The sequence below is a fragment of the Bubalus kerabau genome, chromosome 11, assembly GCF_029407905.1.
Source record: "Bubalus kerabau isolate K-KA32 ecotype Philippines breed swamp buffalo chromosome 11, PCC_UOA_SB_1v2, whole genome shotgun sequence".
NCBI lineage: Eukaryota > Metazoa > Chordata > Mammalia > Artiodactyla > Bovidae > Bubalus > Bubalus kerabau.
The window spans coordinates 71,366,554-71,381,687 of record NC_073634.1 but is presented as its reverse complement, the minus strand read 5'-3'; the positions used below and the strand labels follow the sequence as shown (position 1 = coordinate 71,381,687).

Genomic DNA, 15,134 nt, shown 5'->3' with positions numbered 1-15,134 from the left:
CTGGACAGCTACATGTAAAAAAAAATGAAATTAGATCATTCTTTAACTACAGTCACAAAAATAAGCTCAAAATGGATTAAAGATCTAAATGTGAGACTGGACACTGAAACTCCTAGAGGAAAACACAAGCAGAACACTCTGACATAAATTGCAGCAATATGTTTTCTATCCATTTCTCAGAATAGTGGAAATAAAAACAAAAACAAACAAATGGGACCTACTTAAGCTCAAAAGTTTTTGCACAGCAAAGGAAACAACAAAATGACACAGAGTGGGAGAAAATATTTGCAAATGATGTGATCAATATGGGATTAATCTCTAAAATTTATAAACAGCTCATGATGCTTAACAGCATCAAAACAACTCACTCAAAAAGTGGGCAGAAGACCTAAATAGACATCTCTTCAAAGAAGACATACAAATGGCTAATAGGCACATGAAAATATGTTCAACATCGCTAATTATTCAGTTCAGTTCAGTTCAGTTCAGTTGCTTAGTTGTGTCCGACTCTTTGAGACCCCATGAATAGCAGCATGCCAGGCCTCCCTATCCATCACCAACTCCCGGAGTTCACTCAGACTCACGTCCATCGAGTCAGTGATGCCATCCAGCCATCTCATCCTCTGTCGTCCCCTTCTCCTCCTGCCCCCAATCCCTCCCAGCATCAGAGTCTTTTCCAGTGAGTCAACTCTTCGCATGAGGTGGCCAAAGTACTGGAGTTTCAGCTTTAGCATCATTCCTTCCAAAGAAATCCCAGGGCTGATCTCCTTCAGAATGGACTGGTTGGATCTCCTTGCAGTCCAAGGGACTCTCAAGAGTCCTCCAACACCACAGTTCAAAAGCATCAATTCTTCGGCACTCAGCTTTCTTCACAGTCCAACTCTCACATCCATACATGACCACTGGGACAACCATAGCCTTGACTAGACGAACCTTTGTTGGCAAAGTAATGTCTCTGCTTTTGAATATGCTATCTAGGTTGGTCATAACTTTCCTTCCAAGGAGTAAGCGTCTTTTAATTTCATGGCTGCAGTCACCATCTGCAGTGATTTTGGAACCCAAAAAAATAAAGTCTGACACTGTTTCCACATCCTGGAATGTGAAGTCAAGTGGGCCTTAGAAAGCATCACTACAAACAAAGCTAGTGGAGGTGATGGAATTCCAGCTGAGCTATTCCAAATCCTGAAAGATGATGCTGTGAAAGTGCTGCACTCAATATGCCAGCAAATTTGGAAAACTCAGCAGTGGCCACAGGACTGGAAAAGGTCAGTTTTCATTCCAATCCCAAAGAAAGGCAATGCCAAAGAATGCTCAAACTACTACACAATTGCACTCATCTCACATGCTAGTAAAGTAATGCTCAAAATTCTCCAAGCCAGGCTTCAGCAATACATGAACCAGGAACTTCCTGATGCTCAAGCTAGTTTTAGAAAAGGCAGAGGAACCAGAGATCAAATTGCCAACATCTGCTGGATCATGGAAAAAGCAAGAGAGTTCCAGAAAAGCATCTATTTCTGCTTTACTGACTATGCCAAAGACTTTGACTGTGTAGATCACAATAAACTATGGAAAATTCTTAAAGAGATGGGAATACCAGACCACCTGACCTGCCTCTTGAGAAATCTGTATGCAGGTCAGGAAGCAACAGTTAGAACTGGACATGGAACAACAGACTGGTTCCAAATAGGAAAAGGAGTACGTCAAGGCTGTATATTGTCACCCTGCTTATTTAACTTATATGCAGAGTACATCATGAGAAGTGATGGACTGGAGGTTCCTTTAGAAAACTAAAAATAGAGCTACCATATACTCTGCAATCCCACTCCTGAGCATTTATCCAGAAAAAAGCATGATCCGAAAAGATACATGCAAACCAGTATTCATTGCAGCACTGTTAACAACAGCCAAGACATGGAAGTAACCTAAATGTCCATCAAAAGAGAAGTGGATAAAGAAGATGTGGTACATATATACAATGGAATATTACTCACCCATCAAAAAGAGTGAGATAATGCCATTTGCAGCAACATGAATGAACCTAGAGAGTGTTATACTGAGTGAAGTAAGTCAGACAGAGAAGTATCGTAAGTCAGACATGGCATCCTTTACATGTGGAATCTGTATATGCATGGCTGAGTCCCTTTGCTGTTCACCTCTGAGGCCAGTGCTGCACCAGGCTGATAGGTGGAAACTACTATGCTATATTATTGTTAACTTTAAATTTTTCAAGAGCATTCTAAGTTTCTTTCTGAAGCTTATCACAGAAATCTATCTTTGGGTGAAGATCAAGTACCCCATGACCTGTAATCAGGCAGATTATGCATACTAGGAAAGGCATTATTTAAAGGATTATCTCCAACCTAGATGGAAGATCCTTACCAGGTATTCTTAACTAACTCACATACAGTAAAACTGAAGGAAATTGACTTTTGGATTCTTATTTCCCACTTCAAAAGGGTCCTGCATTGGGCTGGTATATAGAGAGACCTGCTGACTTCAACTCACTTTAATACATTGCTCACATAGAAGGGAAACGGACACCCACACTAGGACAAGAAGACAATATCAGAGGCAGACAGCTATCGTAAGATGCTGGACCTGACGTGTATGATCATTTATAGTTTTTTACTGATTTCTTGGACTTTTGTATAAACCAACTTTTTTCTATCACAGACACAAATCCTATGTAGAGTTTTAAATTAATTCAATTGTTTTACAGTCAATAGCCTATGTCCAACTTTTCCAAGTGTACTGTAGTGGACTTCTCTCCAAGGCTCTAATTGGATGGCGCTCAGAAATTTTATTTTAGAAGAAAGATACTCTAGGACTGCATAAGCTACTGCTGATATCACTAAGTGGGACTCTCTTATCCAGCCAGTTAATGACATTTGTTTGGAGTATGGCCATAAATACTCCTTTTCACTAGATGCTAAATATATTAGTTAGCTCCTACTAAGATCCAGTGAATTCATGGAACAAATTTATGGCCTTGGCTCTCCCCAGGCTGGTTAGAAAGATGCACTATTAGTTTTACTCATGCTCAAGATCACGTAGAGGAGGTAGCCTTTGAAACTGCCCCTGTCAATCTGCCTTTAAAGTGAACACACAGGGATCAGTCTTCCACTGGTATGATCACTTAGTCAACGAATTTATTCCTTCATTTGAAGATGTCATCATTCACAGAGACTTTAACAAAACTCACCCAGCAAGCCTTAAATGATAGTAACCAAGTCATTAGCTTGCTTAATTCAGAAGTTTCCATGATGAGAAAATCCCGTGGCCCTTGATATTTTTAACTGCTTCCCAAGAGGCTTCTAATATAACCCATATTGTGACACAAATGAAGACTCCAATTTCCACTCTGAATGACCTTCTTTCGCGTTTAGGGGAGATGCGAGGAAAACGGTTTGGTTTGGGAAGGAAGAGGTCGTAGCTTTACTAACGGTATTGTTACTCGTTTTAATACATTTATTTGGCTGCACCAGGTCTTAGTTGCAGCACAGGGCATCTTCAATTTTCATGTGTCTTAGTTACAACATGCAGGATGTAATTCCCTGACCAGGGATCGAACCCAGGCCCGCTGCATTGGGAGCACAGAGTTTTACCCACTGGACCACAGAGAAGTCCCTGGCATTGTTATTATTGATGGTAATTTTGATTACAGTTTGTGTGACATAAAGTGATGGCTTCCTGCATTTCATGCTGTGTATCACCAACTTCTACTAAGACAGTAACATCTAAACTGCTTGAAATTATTGATCACATCTATAGCTGCCAATAAAATAATGAACATTCACAATGCATATACAATGTAAAACTGGCTTAAGTTCTATTGGACAATTTGGATTGACTGTTAGTCCTTGCCAGACATTCTACCAATATGTACATGCATGCTTGCTAATTCACTTCAGTCCTGTCCAACTCTTCTTCGACACTATGGACTATACCCCACCAGGCTTCTGTGTCCATGGGATTCTCCAGGCAATAATACTGGAGTGGGTTGCCTTGTCCTCCTCCAGGGGGTCTTCCCAACCCAGGGGACGAACCCGAGTCTCCTGTGGCTCCTGCATTGCAGGCAGATTCTTTACCACTCAGCCACAGAGGAAGCCCCTCTACTAGTACTGCTGCTGCTGCTGCTGCTGCTAAGTCGCTTCAGTCGTGTCCGACTCTGTGAGACCCCATAGACGGCAGCCCACCAGGCTCCCCCGTCCCTGGGATTCTCCAGGCAAGAACACTGGAGTGGGTTGCCATTTCCTTCTCCAATGCATGAAAGTGAAAAGTGAAAGTGAAGTTGCTCAGTCGTGTCCGACTCTTAGCGATCCCATGGACTACAGCCCACCAGGCCCCCCCGTCCATGGGATTTTCCAGGCAAGAGTACTAGAGTGGGGTGCCAATTCCTTCTCCAATGCATGAAAGTGAAAAGTGAAAGTGAAGTTGCTCAGTCATTTCCGACTCTTAGCGACCCCATGGACTGCAGCCTACCAGGCTCCTCCATCCATGGGATTCTCCAGGAAATAATACTGGAGTAGGTTGCCTTGTCCTCCTCCAGAGGGTCTTCCCAACCCAGGGGACGAACCCGAGTCTCCTGTGGCTCCTGCACTGCAGGCAGATTCTTTACCACTCAGCCACAGAGGAAGCCCCTCTACTAGTACAATCCCCCCTAAAAGGAAAGAAAGAGCAGGCTTTTAGAACCAGGAATGGAGGGATATGATGGTCCTAGAGCAGGTAAGCAACCATTCTGGGTGGCATCAAGGGACCAAATATTTGATTACCAAATGCCTTCTATCAAAAGATTAAGGATCAAAAGAGGGAGTTGATGAAATAAAATCATTTTTAAGGCACGACAAAAAAATTTAAACATAAAACTCTCTCTGCTCACTTAGGCCACTACTTCTCTTTAGTGTGTACTGTGCTCCCGCAATTATGTGTTAACCAGATTTCCTTAAAAGACACAGGAATTCCTGCTTGATGGTAAAGAGCAAGTATTTCTGGCACCAGAAAAGTAATTCCTTAGGATATAACGTGAGGGATTGAGCATGGGGATGTTTTATTTCTTTTTCTTCTCAACTGAAGAGGGTTTTCATTTCTAGCTCAAATGTTCTTCTTATTTTATTTATTATTATTATTTTTGGGGTGTACCATACACCATGCAAGATTTTAGTTCCCCAACCAGGGATTGAACACAGTCCTGGGCAACGAAAGCACTGAGTCCTAACCACTGGACCTCCAGGGAATTCCCACATTTCTTTCTTAATCCTTAATCTGCATTTGTACATGCAGATTTGGACGATGCAAACTGTCATCATTTGTTTTGTCTTCAAAATGTATATAACTTTGCATTAATTTCTTTTTTTTTTTTTTTTAAGTGCTAACATTCCAGCAACAGCACAAGGTGAGCTGTTGCTGAAGCCATAGGAGGAGGACTATGGGCAGGGCATGAGGAATGTTCCCTCATTCTAGGAGGATGGGAACAGTTCTGGCTGCCCCAGAGTGGGATGTGTGCAGGTCTTTAGCCAGGCCACAGTCTACATAGGAAAACAATCAGTCACAAAGTTATGGGAATGCCACATAAGCTTGGCTATTGGCCCGGGTGCCACAAAGGAGCCCAGGGCAGGTCCTCTGCACACTCGTTGTTAAAAACTCTACAGGGTGAGGCTGTACATAAGTTTATTACAAAAGAGTTGTACTTACAAAAATCTGTACACACAGGTGAAAACTCTCAAAATTCTCATCTATGTGTCACAAGTTGCTAAGCCAAAATATTAAAAACAGGGTAAAATTATAAACTTCTCAATTCTTTTCAAAAGGATTAATTTTTTAAAACACATATGCTACTTTCTTTAGCAAATCCCACAGACAGACTGAGCAGCCCAGCCCTCCTTGAGCCCCAGAGGCCTTGCACCATGAATGGGCCTGGCCAGGAGACACTGTCCAGAGTCAGGGCAGGAGAGCCAAGCCCACAGTGCAGAACAGAATGCTGAAACACACACAAAAGAAGGAAGATGTCTTTAGCTAAAACCTTGGCATTAAATGAAAGAGGCAAACAGGATGGAAACATGCAGTCCTACCAGCCAGGTTGGGGAAGAGTCAGGAAACAGGCAACTTTTCAGGCTGGCTCCAAGAGCAGTGGGAACCAGGTCTGGGCACATACCTTGATGGTAGAAAGTTGTATTTCAACCAGTTGGGTGTGCCCACTAGGCCTAGCAGGGAGCGCATACAAGAAAGAAACAGAGAAGGGTAGGTGGGCCATCCTGGCCACAACCAGCTCATAAAGTAACTAATGTGGATGTAGTGCAAAAAAAGTCACCACTAAGTACTATGGGCATGCTCCCTGCTTGCCTTAATGGTCACATGGCCATGCTGGGCCAAAGGCAGGACCTTGTTCTTATCCTGAATGCCTGTGTCCTCAATCACAGAAAGAGTCCCAAAAAAGACTTTTCCCAGGGTGCGTGGGACAGGAAAGACAGAGCCCTGTCTCCTTACATGTTAGTTGAGAGCTCCTGGGTCTGGGTATCAAGATGCACAGTTGCACTTCTCTTTGTAGTCTGTGTCCCCTGTTGGCACCAGCAGGTGAGAATGGGGGACAGAGGAATATCTGGACCTCTCACCTCATGGCAGAGCACCCAGCCTGAGCCCCACCTTAACATATCACAATAACCCTTCCACACTGGCGAGGTGTCCAGGAAAACCCACAGGGTGGCCTGCTGAATAGTATGTGGTACACAGTTTCATGGAGGAGCAGTTTCATGAGTCCTGATGTTCCTAGGGTACAGCTCCATGGTTCTCAGGTGGGCACCAAGCCTGGAGGGCCATAGAGAGTTACCAAGGCAATGTGACTGTTCTGCCTGACCTCAGAGACCATCTGTTTAAGGCCAAAGCAGAATGTGGAGCCAAATGGGTTGGAATTGTTTGGGCAGGAGAACTTGTGCAAGACAACAGGTTCCCCCCGCCCCCCACCCCAGAGGATGGCCCAGAAGCTCCTGAATGTTGTCCCACTTGCTGTAGGTCATGTGTGTTTCTGTCTGACCCTCTGTGTTTTCTCTCTTTACAGATAATGGAATCTTGAATTCACTGTAGTGATACATATTAAAATTATAATGTCTAGGGTAACTGGTGTGTAGGACAAACCTCTTCATTTTGTGTGTATTCCCATCAAAGCAGATGTTCATTCTGAAAGTGAAGTAGTTAAAAAGCAGTCATGGGACTTCCCTGGTGGTCCAGTACCTAAGAATCCACCTTCCAAAGCAGGACATGGGTTCCATCCCTGGTGGGATCCCACATAGCCCAGGGAAACTAAGCCCACATCTAGAGCCTGTGCTCCACAACAAAACAGTTCACAAGCTGTTAAGGAAGACTCAGAGCAGCCAAAAAGAAACAGTAGTCATTACACTTGGGTGGAACTTGCTTGTGAGGCAAAGGAGAAAGAATCTTCATCTTGTCTTCTGACTTGTAGAAGACCTTGTGTGGAGAGTCAAGCGTGCTAAGAACATCTTGGCAGGAATCGCCAAAATATACTAAGATTTCAAATACCTGCATCTGGACCATCTGGTAATAAGTTGGGTCCACACCTGTGGCAAGTAGGCAAAGTTGTAAAGCTGGGGATCCACTTTCATATCAAAGATTATCTACAGTCTCAGCATACATGTTGCCCAGGAAACATCTCAGGGGCATCATGGGAGCCTTGGTATCCTGTAGGCTGTTTCCACTGTACATGTACATTCATCTCACAGTTGCTCTGTGGGGTACCTGGAGAGAAGCCAGAACATGGGCAAAACTGGGCTCATACTCGGGAAACTTGGTGCATGAGTCTAGCTGAAAAGAGAAAGACAGTCCTCTGAGGTTGAGCTGAAAAAGCTGTGCAATGGAGTTGTCCACTCCAGGATGGGCTGCACCGAAGACTGGTCAATCTGCTCAATTAAAATGCACACCACAATAGTTTAACTGTACTTTCAGTTCAGTAGCTCAGTCGTGTTCGACTCTTTGCGACCCCATGAATCGCAGCACGCCAGGCCTCCCTGTCCATCACCAACTCCCGGAGTTCACTCAGACTCACCTCCATCGAGTCAGTGATGCCATCCAGCCATCTCATCCTCTGTCGTCCCCTTCTCCTCTTGCCCCCAACCCCTCCCAGCATCAGAGTCTTTTCCAATGAGTCAACTCTTCGCATGAGGTGGCCAAAGTACTGGAGTTTCAGCTTTAGCATCATTCCTTCCAAAGAAATCCCAGGGCTGATCTCCTTCAGAATGGACTGGTTGGATCCAAGGGACTCTCAAGAGTCTTCTCCAACACCACAGTCTAAAAGCATCAATTCTTCGGCACTCAGCCTTCTTCCCAGTCCAACTCTCACATCCATACATGACCACAGGAAAAACCATAGCCTTGACTAGACGAACCTTTGTTGGCAAAGTAATGTCTCTGCTTTTGAATATGCTTTTGAATACACTATCTAGGTTGGTCAAAACTTTCCTTCCAAGGAGTAAGAGTCTTTTAATTTCATGGCTGCAGTCACCATCTGCAGTGATTTTGGAGCCCCAAAAAATAAAGTCTGACACTGTTTCCACTGTTTCCCTATCTATTAGTCAAGTGATATATTTGAATGACCTTAAGTTTCTGATTGAAGGCTTCAAACAGTAGTTTGATCCTCTCCTGAGTCAGGTTATGGATGAGGTCATGCTTAAAAGAGGAGACCAGTGCCAATACCTATTGCTCTTTTCCCAGAGAGCGCTCAGGCACCACCTCCATATCCACCATTGATTGGGCCCGCCAGGCCGGGGTGGCCTCCTGTGCACAAGGGCTGGAGCTCCCTCACCAGCAGCAGCATGGGGCAGCCCTGAGCACTAACCTCTAATGGGCAGAAAATCCTCAGAGCTTGCTGAAAGACTGTCTCCTGGGTTATAATCCTCTTGATTATAAATTGGCTTGAATAAAATTCTCTATTTCTTTTTTTTAAATTACCTATTTATTTAATATCTTGCTGCACTAGGTCTTAATTGCCATATGCAGGAGATATATATATATATATATATATATATATATATAATTTTTAGTTGTGGCCTGTGGCCTCTTTAGTTGTGGCATTTGAATTCTTAGTTGTGGCACATGGGATCCAGTTCCCTGATGAGGGAACAGAGTCTTAACCACTGGACCAGCAAGGAGGTTCCTCTATTTCTTTCTTAGATTAACCATTAATCATTTTTTTGTGGACAATGTGAAATGTTCAGAACAGACAAATCTGTAGAGAGGGAAGATCAGTGGATTGGAGAGGAGGAGTGAGACGGGGTATTGGGAGTGACTTCTAATTGGTAAGGGTTTCCTTTGGTGGGGGTGGGGGGTGAAAATGTTTTAAAATTGATTATAGAGTGGGTGCATACCTCTGTAAATATACTAAAAAAACCATTGGCTTATACACTTTTTTTCCTTTGACTGATGGTATACAGTATCTCAGTTTCCAGACCAGGGATTGAACCCAGGCCATGGCAGTAAAAAAAACCCCAGAACCCTAAAATTTAGGCCACAGGAAATTCCTGAATTACACATTTTAAAAATTTGTATTGTTCACCCTCAAAATATTATTACTTGATGTCTTTGAATAAAACCCCAAGAATGTACCACAGATTCTAAATTCAATTTCAAAAATGATTATCTAAAAGTGCTGCAGTCTAAATGAACTACTTCAAAGAAAACATCACATTTTTGGGCATGTACATTTCCCAATGTTTAAAAAAATTTTTACATAATTTAAAATGCAATACAAAATGCATAATGACTATACTGACATACATTTTTCTGCCTCCCTGGAAGAGGATAAAAATTTGTATATCTTCTTATTCCTTCAGTTTTAGAACTCTTGGATTGATCTGTATTTAATAACTGTTTCTTAAATATTTTCCAATGTACAATGATTATATCAAGGAAATTCAAATATAAAGAAAAATTCCTCAAAGATCTGGAAATATATTCCTGGCTCAAAAATTCGGTTAACACCAAGAAGACAAATTCTTAATGAAACTCTTACTTTTTTTTTCCGGCTGCGCCGCGTGACTTGGGGAATACTTAACCAGAGTTTAAACCTGATTTCGGCAGTGAAAGCGTGGAGTCCTAAATACTGGACTGCTAGGAAACTCCCGGAAACTCTTTTAAATTTAAAAAAAAAAAAAAAAAATTTATTAAGTGAGATTTTTCATACAGAAAAAGTAGGAACATCCATTCAACCGTAGCAAAAGGAAAGAAAAGAAATCATTTCTTACCTGAAAAGTAACAGGTTATGGAGACGCTCGGTAAACTTTTATTTTAAAATGACTAAATCTTCCTAATATGGGAACGAACGTCCGCGTGTACTTGGTCCTAAGGTATTTCGGCAGAACCAGCTTCCGTGAGCGCCGCTGGTGTAGTGGTATCATGCAAGATTCCCATTCTTGCGACCCGGGTTCGATTCCCGGGCGGCGCACGCTGTTTTTTGTCCCCGCTTTGCGTAATTTTTAGAGTCTTTCTTCTTCTAGAAACACAACTTTTCATTTCCATGAAGATTTATATTTTACTATAAATCACTGTTGACACATTCGAATCTTGAGGTGGAATTCAAAAATGTTTACTCAAGTCATGAAACAGTTAACCTTTACGCCTGCGCAGTCTGACACAACCCCCTGGCGTCGTTGGAAGCACGGCTGCGCAACAAGTGAATATAAGGACTGAGGTGCAGCCTGGCGGCCAGGAGGTTGAAAGTGCAAAATTTTTCTGCGCCTGCGCGGCCGGGGTCACTTCCCTGGCTGCTCCAAGGCTCCCGGCTCGCCGCCATCTTGTATTGGGGCTTCATTGTTCGCGTTGGGCCCGGCAGTTGAGTGTAATTGCCGCCGAAGAAGGAGGCGGGGTAACCTCCGGTCAGCCGAGAAACCCGGCTACCCCTCAGCCATAGCCGGTCAAAAGATTTGTGAGGTAGTAAAGGGTAGGGAGCTGGACCTGGAGGCGCCGCCGCGACAGCAGCAGCCATGGAGGACGAAATGCCTAAGACTCTGTGAGTCTGGGGCAGCGATGAGGGGGGCGGGATGGTGATCGTCCCGGAGCGAGCCTTCGGCTCTGCGCCGCTCCCCAGCCTATTGTTCCCCGTGGACGCCGCGTTATCAAGGTTACTCTCTCTGGCGCTCACCTGGATGTCTAGGGACCGACACCCAGGCAGTGAGGACGAAATGGAAGGAGATGGGGCTCAGCCTCTAAATTAGTCCGTACACCGTAACTGCCCCTACAGCCTGGCCTTTGGCCTCGTCCCGGGCCCTCGGCGGCCTTCGGCCTGAGAAAAGACTTTCATTCAAACCTCTTTTTAGAACTCGGCGAGCCTTTTTGTCCCATGCTTTCTTTCTCGCCTGCATCCCTTCCCCCGCCTCTTGATTAACCTATTCTGATTTTTACAACCGTCTCGCTTTCATTTTACTTTGATTTTCTCCAGATACTCTCCCTTTCATTTTCTTTTCATTGATAAGAATTTTTGTGTTGAAAATCCGTGTACTCATTTTCAGGGGTGTAAACTTTATTTTCGCAGTTGCCAACTGGGAAAAAGCCAATTGTTTTTTCTTAAACTTCTCTTTGGCTCTTTTTCTGTGGCAACCCCCCATCCCCGATCAAAAAGCCCCAAATCGGACCCCTAAGGATTTTGAAACTGCTTTTTAAAAATGGAACTCTCGTCCGGAGGTATATATCAACTGAGGGGAAGTGGATTTAATGCTCTTTTATCTTCGCTTGCTACTTTTGTGATTGACATGTCGTTGAAGGAGCGGGGAGTTTTGAATAAAGCAACAATTGATAAGTACCGTAACTAAAATATTTAGTCACCTCTGTGAATTTTTGTAGTGTTAAGTGGTCTTAGTTTGGGATCATCTCTTTGTAGCGTAGCTTTCCCCCCGCCCCAGGCATTCTCCTTTGTTTTTCGAAGTACTATCCGATGAGGTGATCCTGCCTTTGTTGCTTTTCTCGAAAATAAGAAAAAGCCCAATTTTTGACGTAGCTTTCTTATTTTTATTCTTAGAATACTGGCAATTTGAGAACCCTCTGCATTAAAAAAAAAATACACTCTTAGGTTTCTTTTTGCAACTCTGGATATTATAGTTGTTATGAAATACAATGTAGTCAATTATTTTTTTAGCGCCAAAAAATAGTTTTGTTATATAATCTATGAGAAATATAGTCACTCTTTTCTTAATAAATAAGTACAATTTTTTGCTATTTTATCTCATGTTAGTGACCTTTAGTACTAGGATGCAGCAATTAGCACATGACTTTTGTTTTTTGAAAGATTGTGTCTGTAGATGAATACTCCCTGGGAAAAAAAAAATCATTAACCCCATAGAGTTTATGGAACCCTTTTTTCCCTTTTGCCTCTTCACTACAAGTATGATATCCAACAGCATACTGAATTAAGAAACTGTCTTTTTATATTATAATGTCTTCAAGGTTCTTATTTCAAAATTTTTAATTTCAGAAACTGCCAAAAATAATCTGAGAACTTAACCTTTTTTAGTATGTTGATTTGGGAATATCAAATAATGACAACTTCCGCTTTCCCAGGTCAGTCTACAGAAACATGCAGTACTAGTCTGGGGACAGAGGACCAGCCATTGTGGGAGAATTAATGAAGGAAGTTTTATTCAACAAATACTTGCCTTCGCTGTTAAGCCTTTCATGTGCTTGTTTAATCCTCATCAGAATTCTGCAGTAAATGTGTCCATTTTGCATTTGAGGAAAAGCTGAGATTAGAATTTAAGTAAGTCATCCCAAGTCATACACCTTTTTGTTCATCAGCCTGCCACTTTGCAGTCCTCAGCTTTGACTCACGTTTATGACTGATTTTGCCTTGTATACTACCAGAACACCACATCCAAGAATCTTTTCCCCAAGTTGTCCATACTTGAACATTTCCTAATATCTCCTCCCTTGCTTCTACTTTTCTCAACCAAAGCTCCCATTCTTCCAGTCAAACCAATCCTGATTAAATATGAGTAGGTGCTCATCCCTAAGTTTTGCCAGCAACGTTTTTACTTTTAATACAAAATGTTTGTGTGAATAACCTTGGGAGTCAGAGACTCTTAATATGTTCTTAGCAATGTCTGATCCATGGTAAGTGATCAATAAAATTGTTCTAAAAACGGGTACAGTTTCAAGCAGTGAATCAAGATTTACTCATTCTTGAGGGTAAGATATAGTCTGAATTTCAGTATTGCCTGTGTACCTAAATGGCTCAGAGGAAATACCTTCATTTGCCCCAAATGCGTGTTCAGCACTGCCTCTTTGGAGACCGCCAGGATTCAGTTTCTTGTCAGCAGTACTCTGGAAATGGTACAGTTTACCCTTGAACAATGCAAGGGTTAGGAGCTGTAGCCCTTGAGCAATCAAAAATCCATGCAGAACTTTTACAGTTGGGCCTCTGCATCTGTGGATTCAACCAATTGTGGATTGTGTAGTACATATTTAGTGGAAAAAAATACATGTATATGAATGAATGGATCCACGCAGTTCAAACCCATGTTGTTCAAGGGTCAACCATATTGTGAGAAGCGATTTGATTCGGGATACATTTTGAAAATAAAGCTACAGGAATTGCCAGTGGTTTGATGTTGAATGTGAGAGTGAAGTCGACAATAACTTTAATTTGCAAATGCATAATTATCAGTCATCTAGAATGTTAGTTTGTTGCAAAATAAAAATGAGAACTGCCTTGAGAGCCTGGATGTCTTAGTAAGTCTTCTGGGCATGTTTGCATGTGCTCAGTTGTGTCAGACTCTGTGACCCCATGGATTGTAGCTTGCCAGGCTCCTCTGTCCATGGGATTGTCCAGGCAAGCATACCTGAGTGAATTGGTCTCCCATGTCCCTTATCTTTTGCGTTGCATACTGATTCTTTACCTCTGCGCCACCTGGCAAGTCTTGTCTTCAGACTGATTTGTTTACAGTTGGCCCTTTGTATCCACTGATGTGAAACCCTCAATATGACAAGCCAAATGTAAGAAACTTGAGCATCCATGGGTTTTGGTATCCATGGGAACAGGCAGGTCCAAGAACCAATCCCTTCAGAGTAACAAGGGATGGATGACTGCATATGGTCTGATATCCAAGTGAAGGAGATGCCAACTAATAAAATTAAAGGGTTTCTGCTATCATGCAGCGGTCTTTTGTGAAGAAGAGACAGTTGTTATAAGGTTATGATACTGGCATGTAATATTTATATTATGTACCACGTGGCTCTTACCAAGTTCCATCCTCAGCTTCAATGGAGCTTGCTAGATTGTTCATGGAGAGATTAGATACCATCTGGCAAGAGCAGAATCATCTCCCCAACACATGAGAAAAGAACAGACACTGGCCTGCACCCATTTTATCCTCCTCTGCCTGTCCAGCCCATCATGGCAGCAAAAGGTGTCCCTCCTCCCATCAGAAGCAAACCCCAGGTAAAGGACTTGGATGTAAAGGAAACCAGAATATTGTCTTGAGCTGCAGACACTTTGGGGGTTCGCAGGCAGCTCAGATGGTAAAGAATCTACCTGCAATGCAGAAGACCTGGGTTTGGTCCCTGGGTCAGGAAGATCCCCTGGAGAAGGAGACAGCAACCCACTCCAGTATTCTTACCTGGAGAATCCCATGGACAGAGAAGCCTGGGAGGCTACAGTCCATGGGGTCGCAAAGAGTCAGACACAACTGAGCGACTAATACCTATGTACTATGTAAAACAAGTATTTACTGTTGTACATAATTCCTTTTTTAATTGAGATATAATTGATACACTATTATATAAATTACTAGTGTATAATTTTAAAGGTTATACTCCATTTATAGTTATAAAATATATTGCTATTTTAATATAAAATGTTGACTATATTCCCTGTGGTGTACAATATATCCTTGTCATAATTTCATAATTAGTAAGAGACATACACCTTTACCCCTGAACTAGAATAACTCCAGCAAAATGGATTTTCTATCATATTGCAAATGTTCAAAAATAATTCTAAGAGAATACAGTTACCTCTCTTAAATTTTTATTTTTTTATTGGAGTATAATTGCTTTACAGTGTTGTGTTAGTTTCTGCTGTACAGCCGAGTGAATCAGCTACAGTTATCTCTTTAACAAATATTTATAGAGCACCTAGAATA

General features: G+C 42.4%; 1 protein-coding gene, 1 non-coding gene and 1 pseudogene across 12 annotated transcripts in view; 2 read left to right on the top strand and 1 right to left on the bottom strand.

Annotated features, from left to right (window-relative positions):
* Positions 1–6,728: 6,728 nt before the first annotated feature.
* Positions 6,729–8,821, bottom strand: LOC129623833 (phagosome assembly factor 1-like; annotated as a pseudogene).
* A 1,555-nt stretch (positions 8,822–10,376) lies between these two features.
* TRNAG-CCC (transfer RNA glycine (anticodon CCC)) lies at positions 10,377–10,447 on the top strand. The gene has a single exon. It is a non-coding gene; the product is annotated as a tRNA-Gly (tRNA).
* Positions 10,448–10,735: 288 nt separating this feature from the next.
* The window catches only part of TIA1 (TIA1 cytotoxic granule associated RNA binding protein), a 38,755-nt gene continuing 34,356 nt past the window's right edge, over positions 10,736–15,134 (top strand). For 2 of the 11 annotated variants that reach the window (XR_008700463.1, XM_055540568.1), the window contains exon 1: positions 10,745–11,011. Coding sequence is in view for 8 of the 11 variants with exons in the window: in XM_055540568.1 (XP_055396543.1) it covers positions 10,986–11,011 (26 nt within the window). In the remaining 3 variants the exon portion in view is untranslated. Of the gene's footprint in view, positions 11,012–15,134 lie in introns of all 11 variants that reach the window. The other 9 variants (XM_055540567.1, XM_055540564.1, XM_055540565.1 and 6 more) reach the window with 7 other exon arrangements.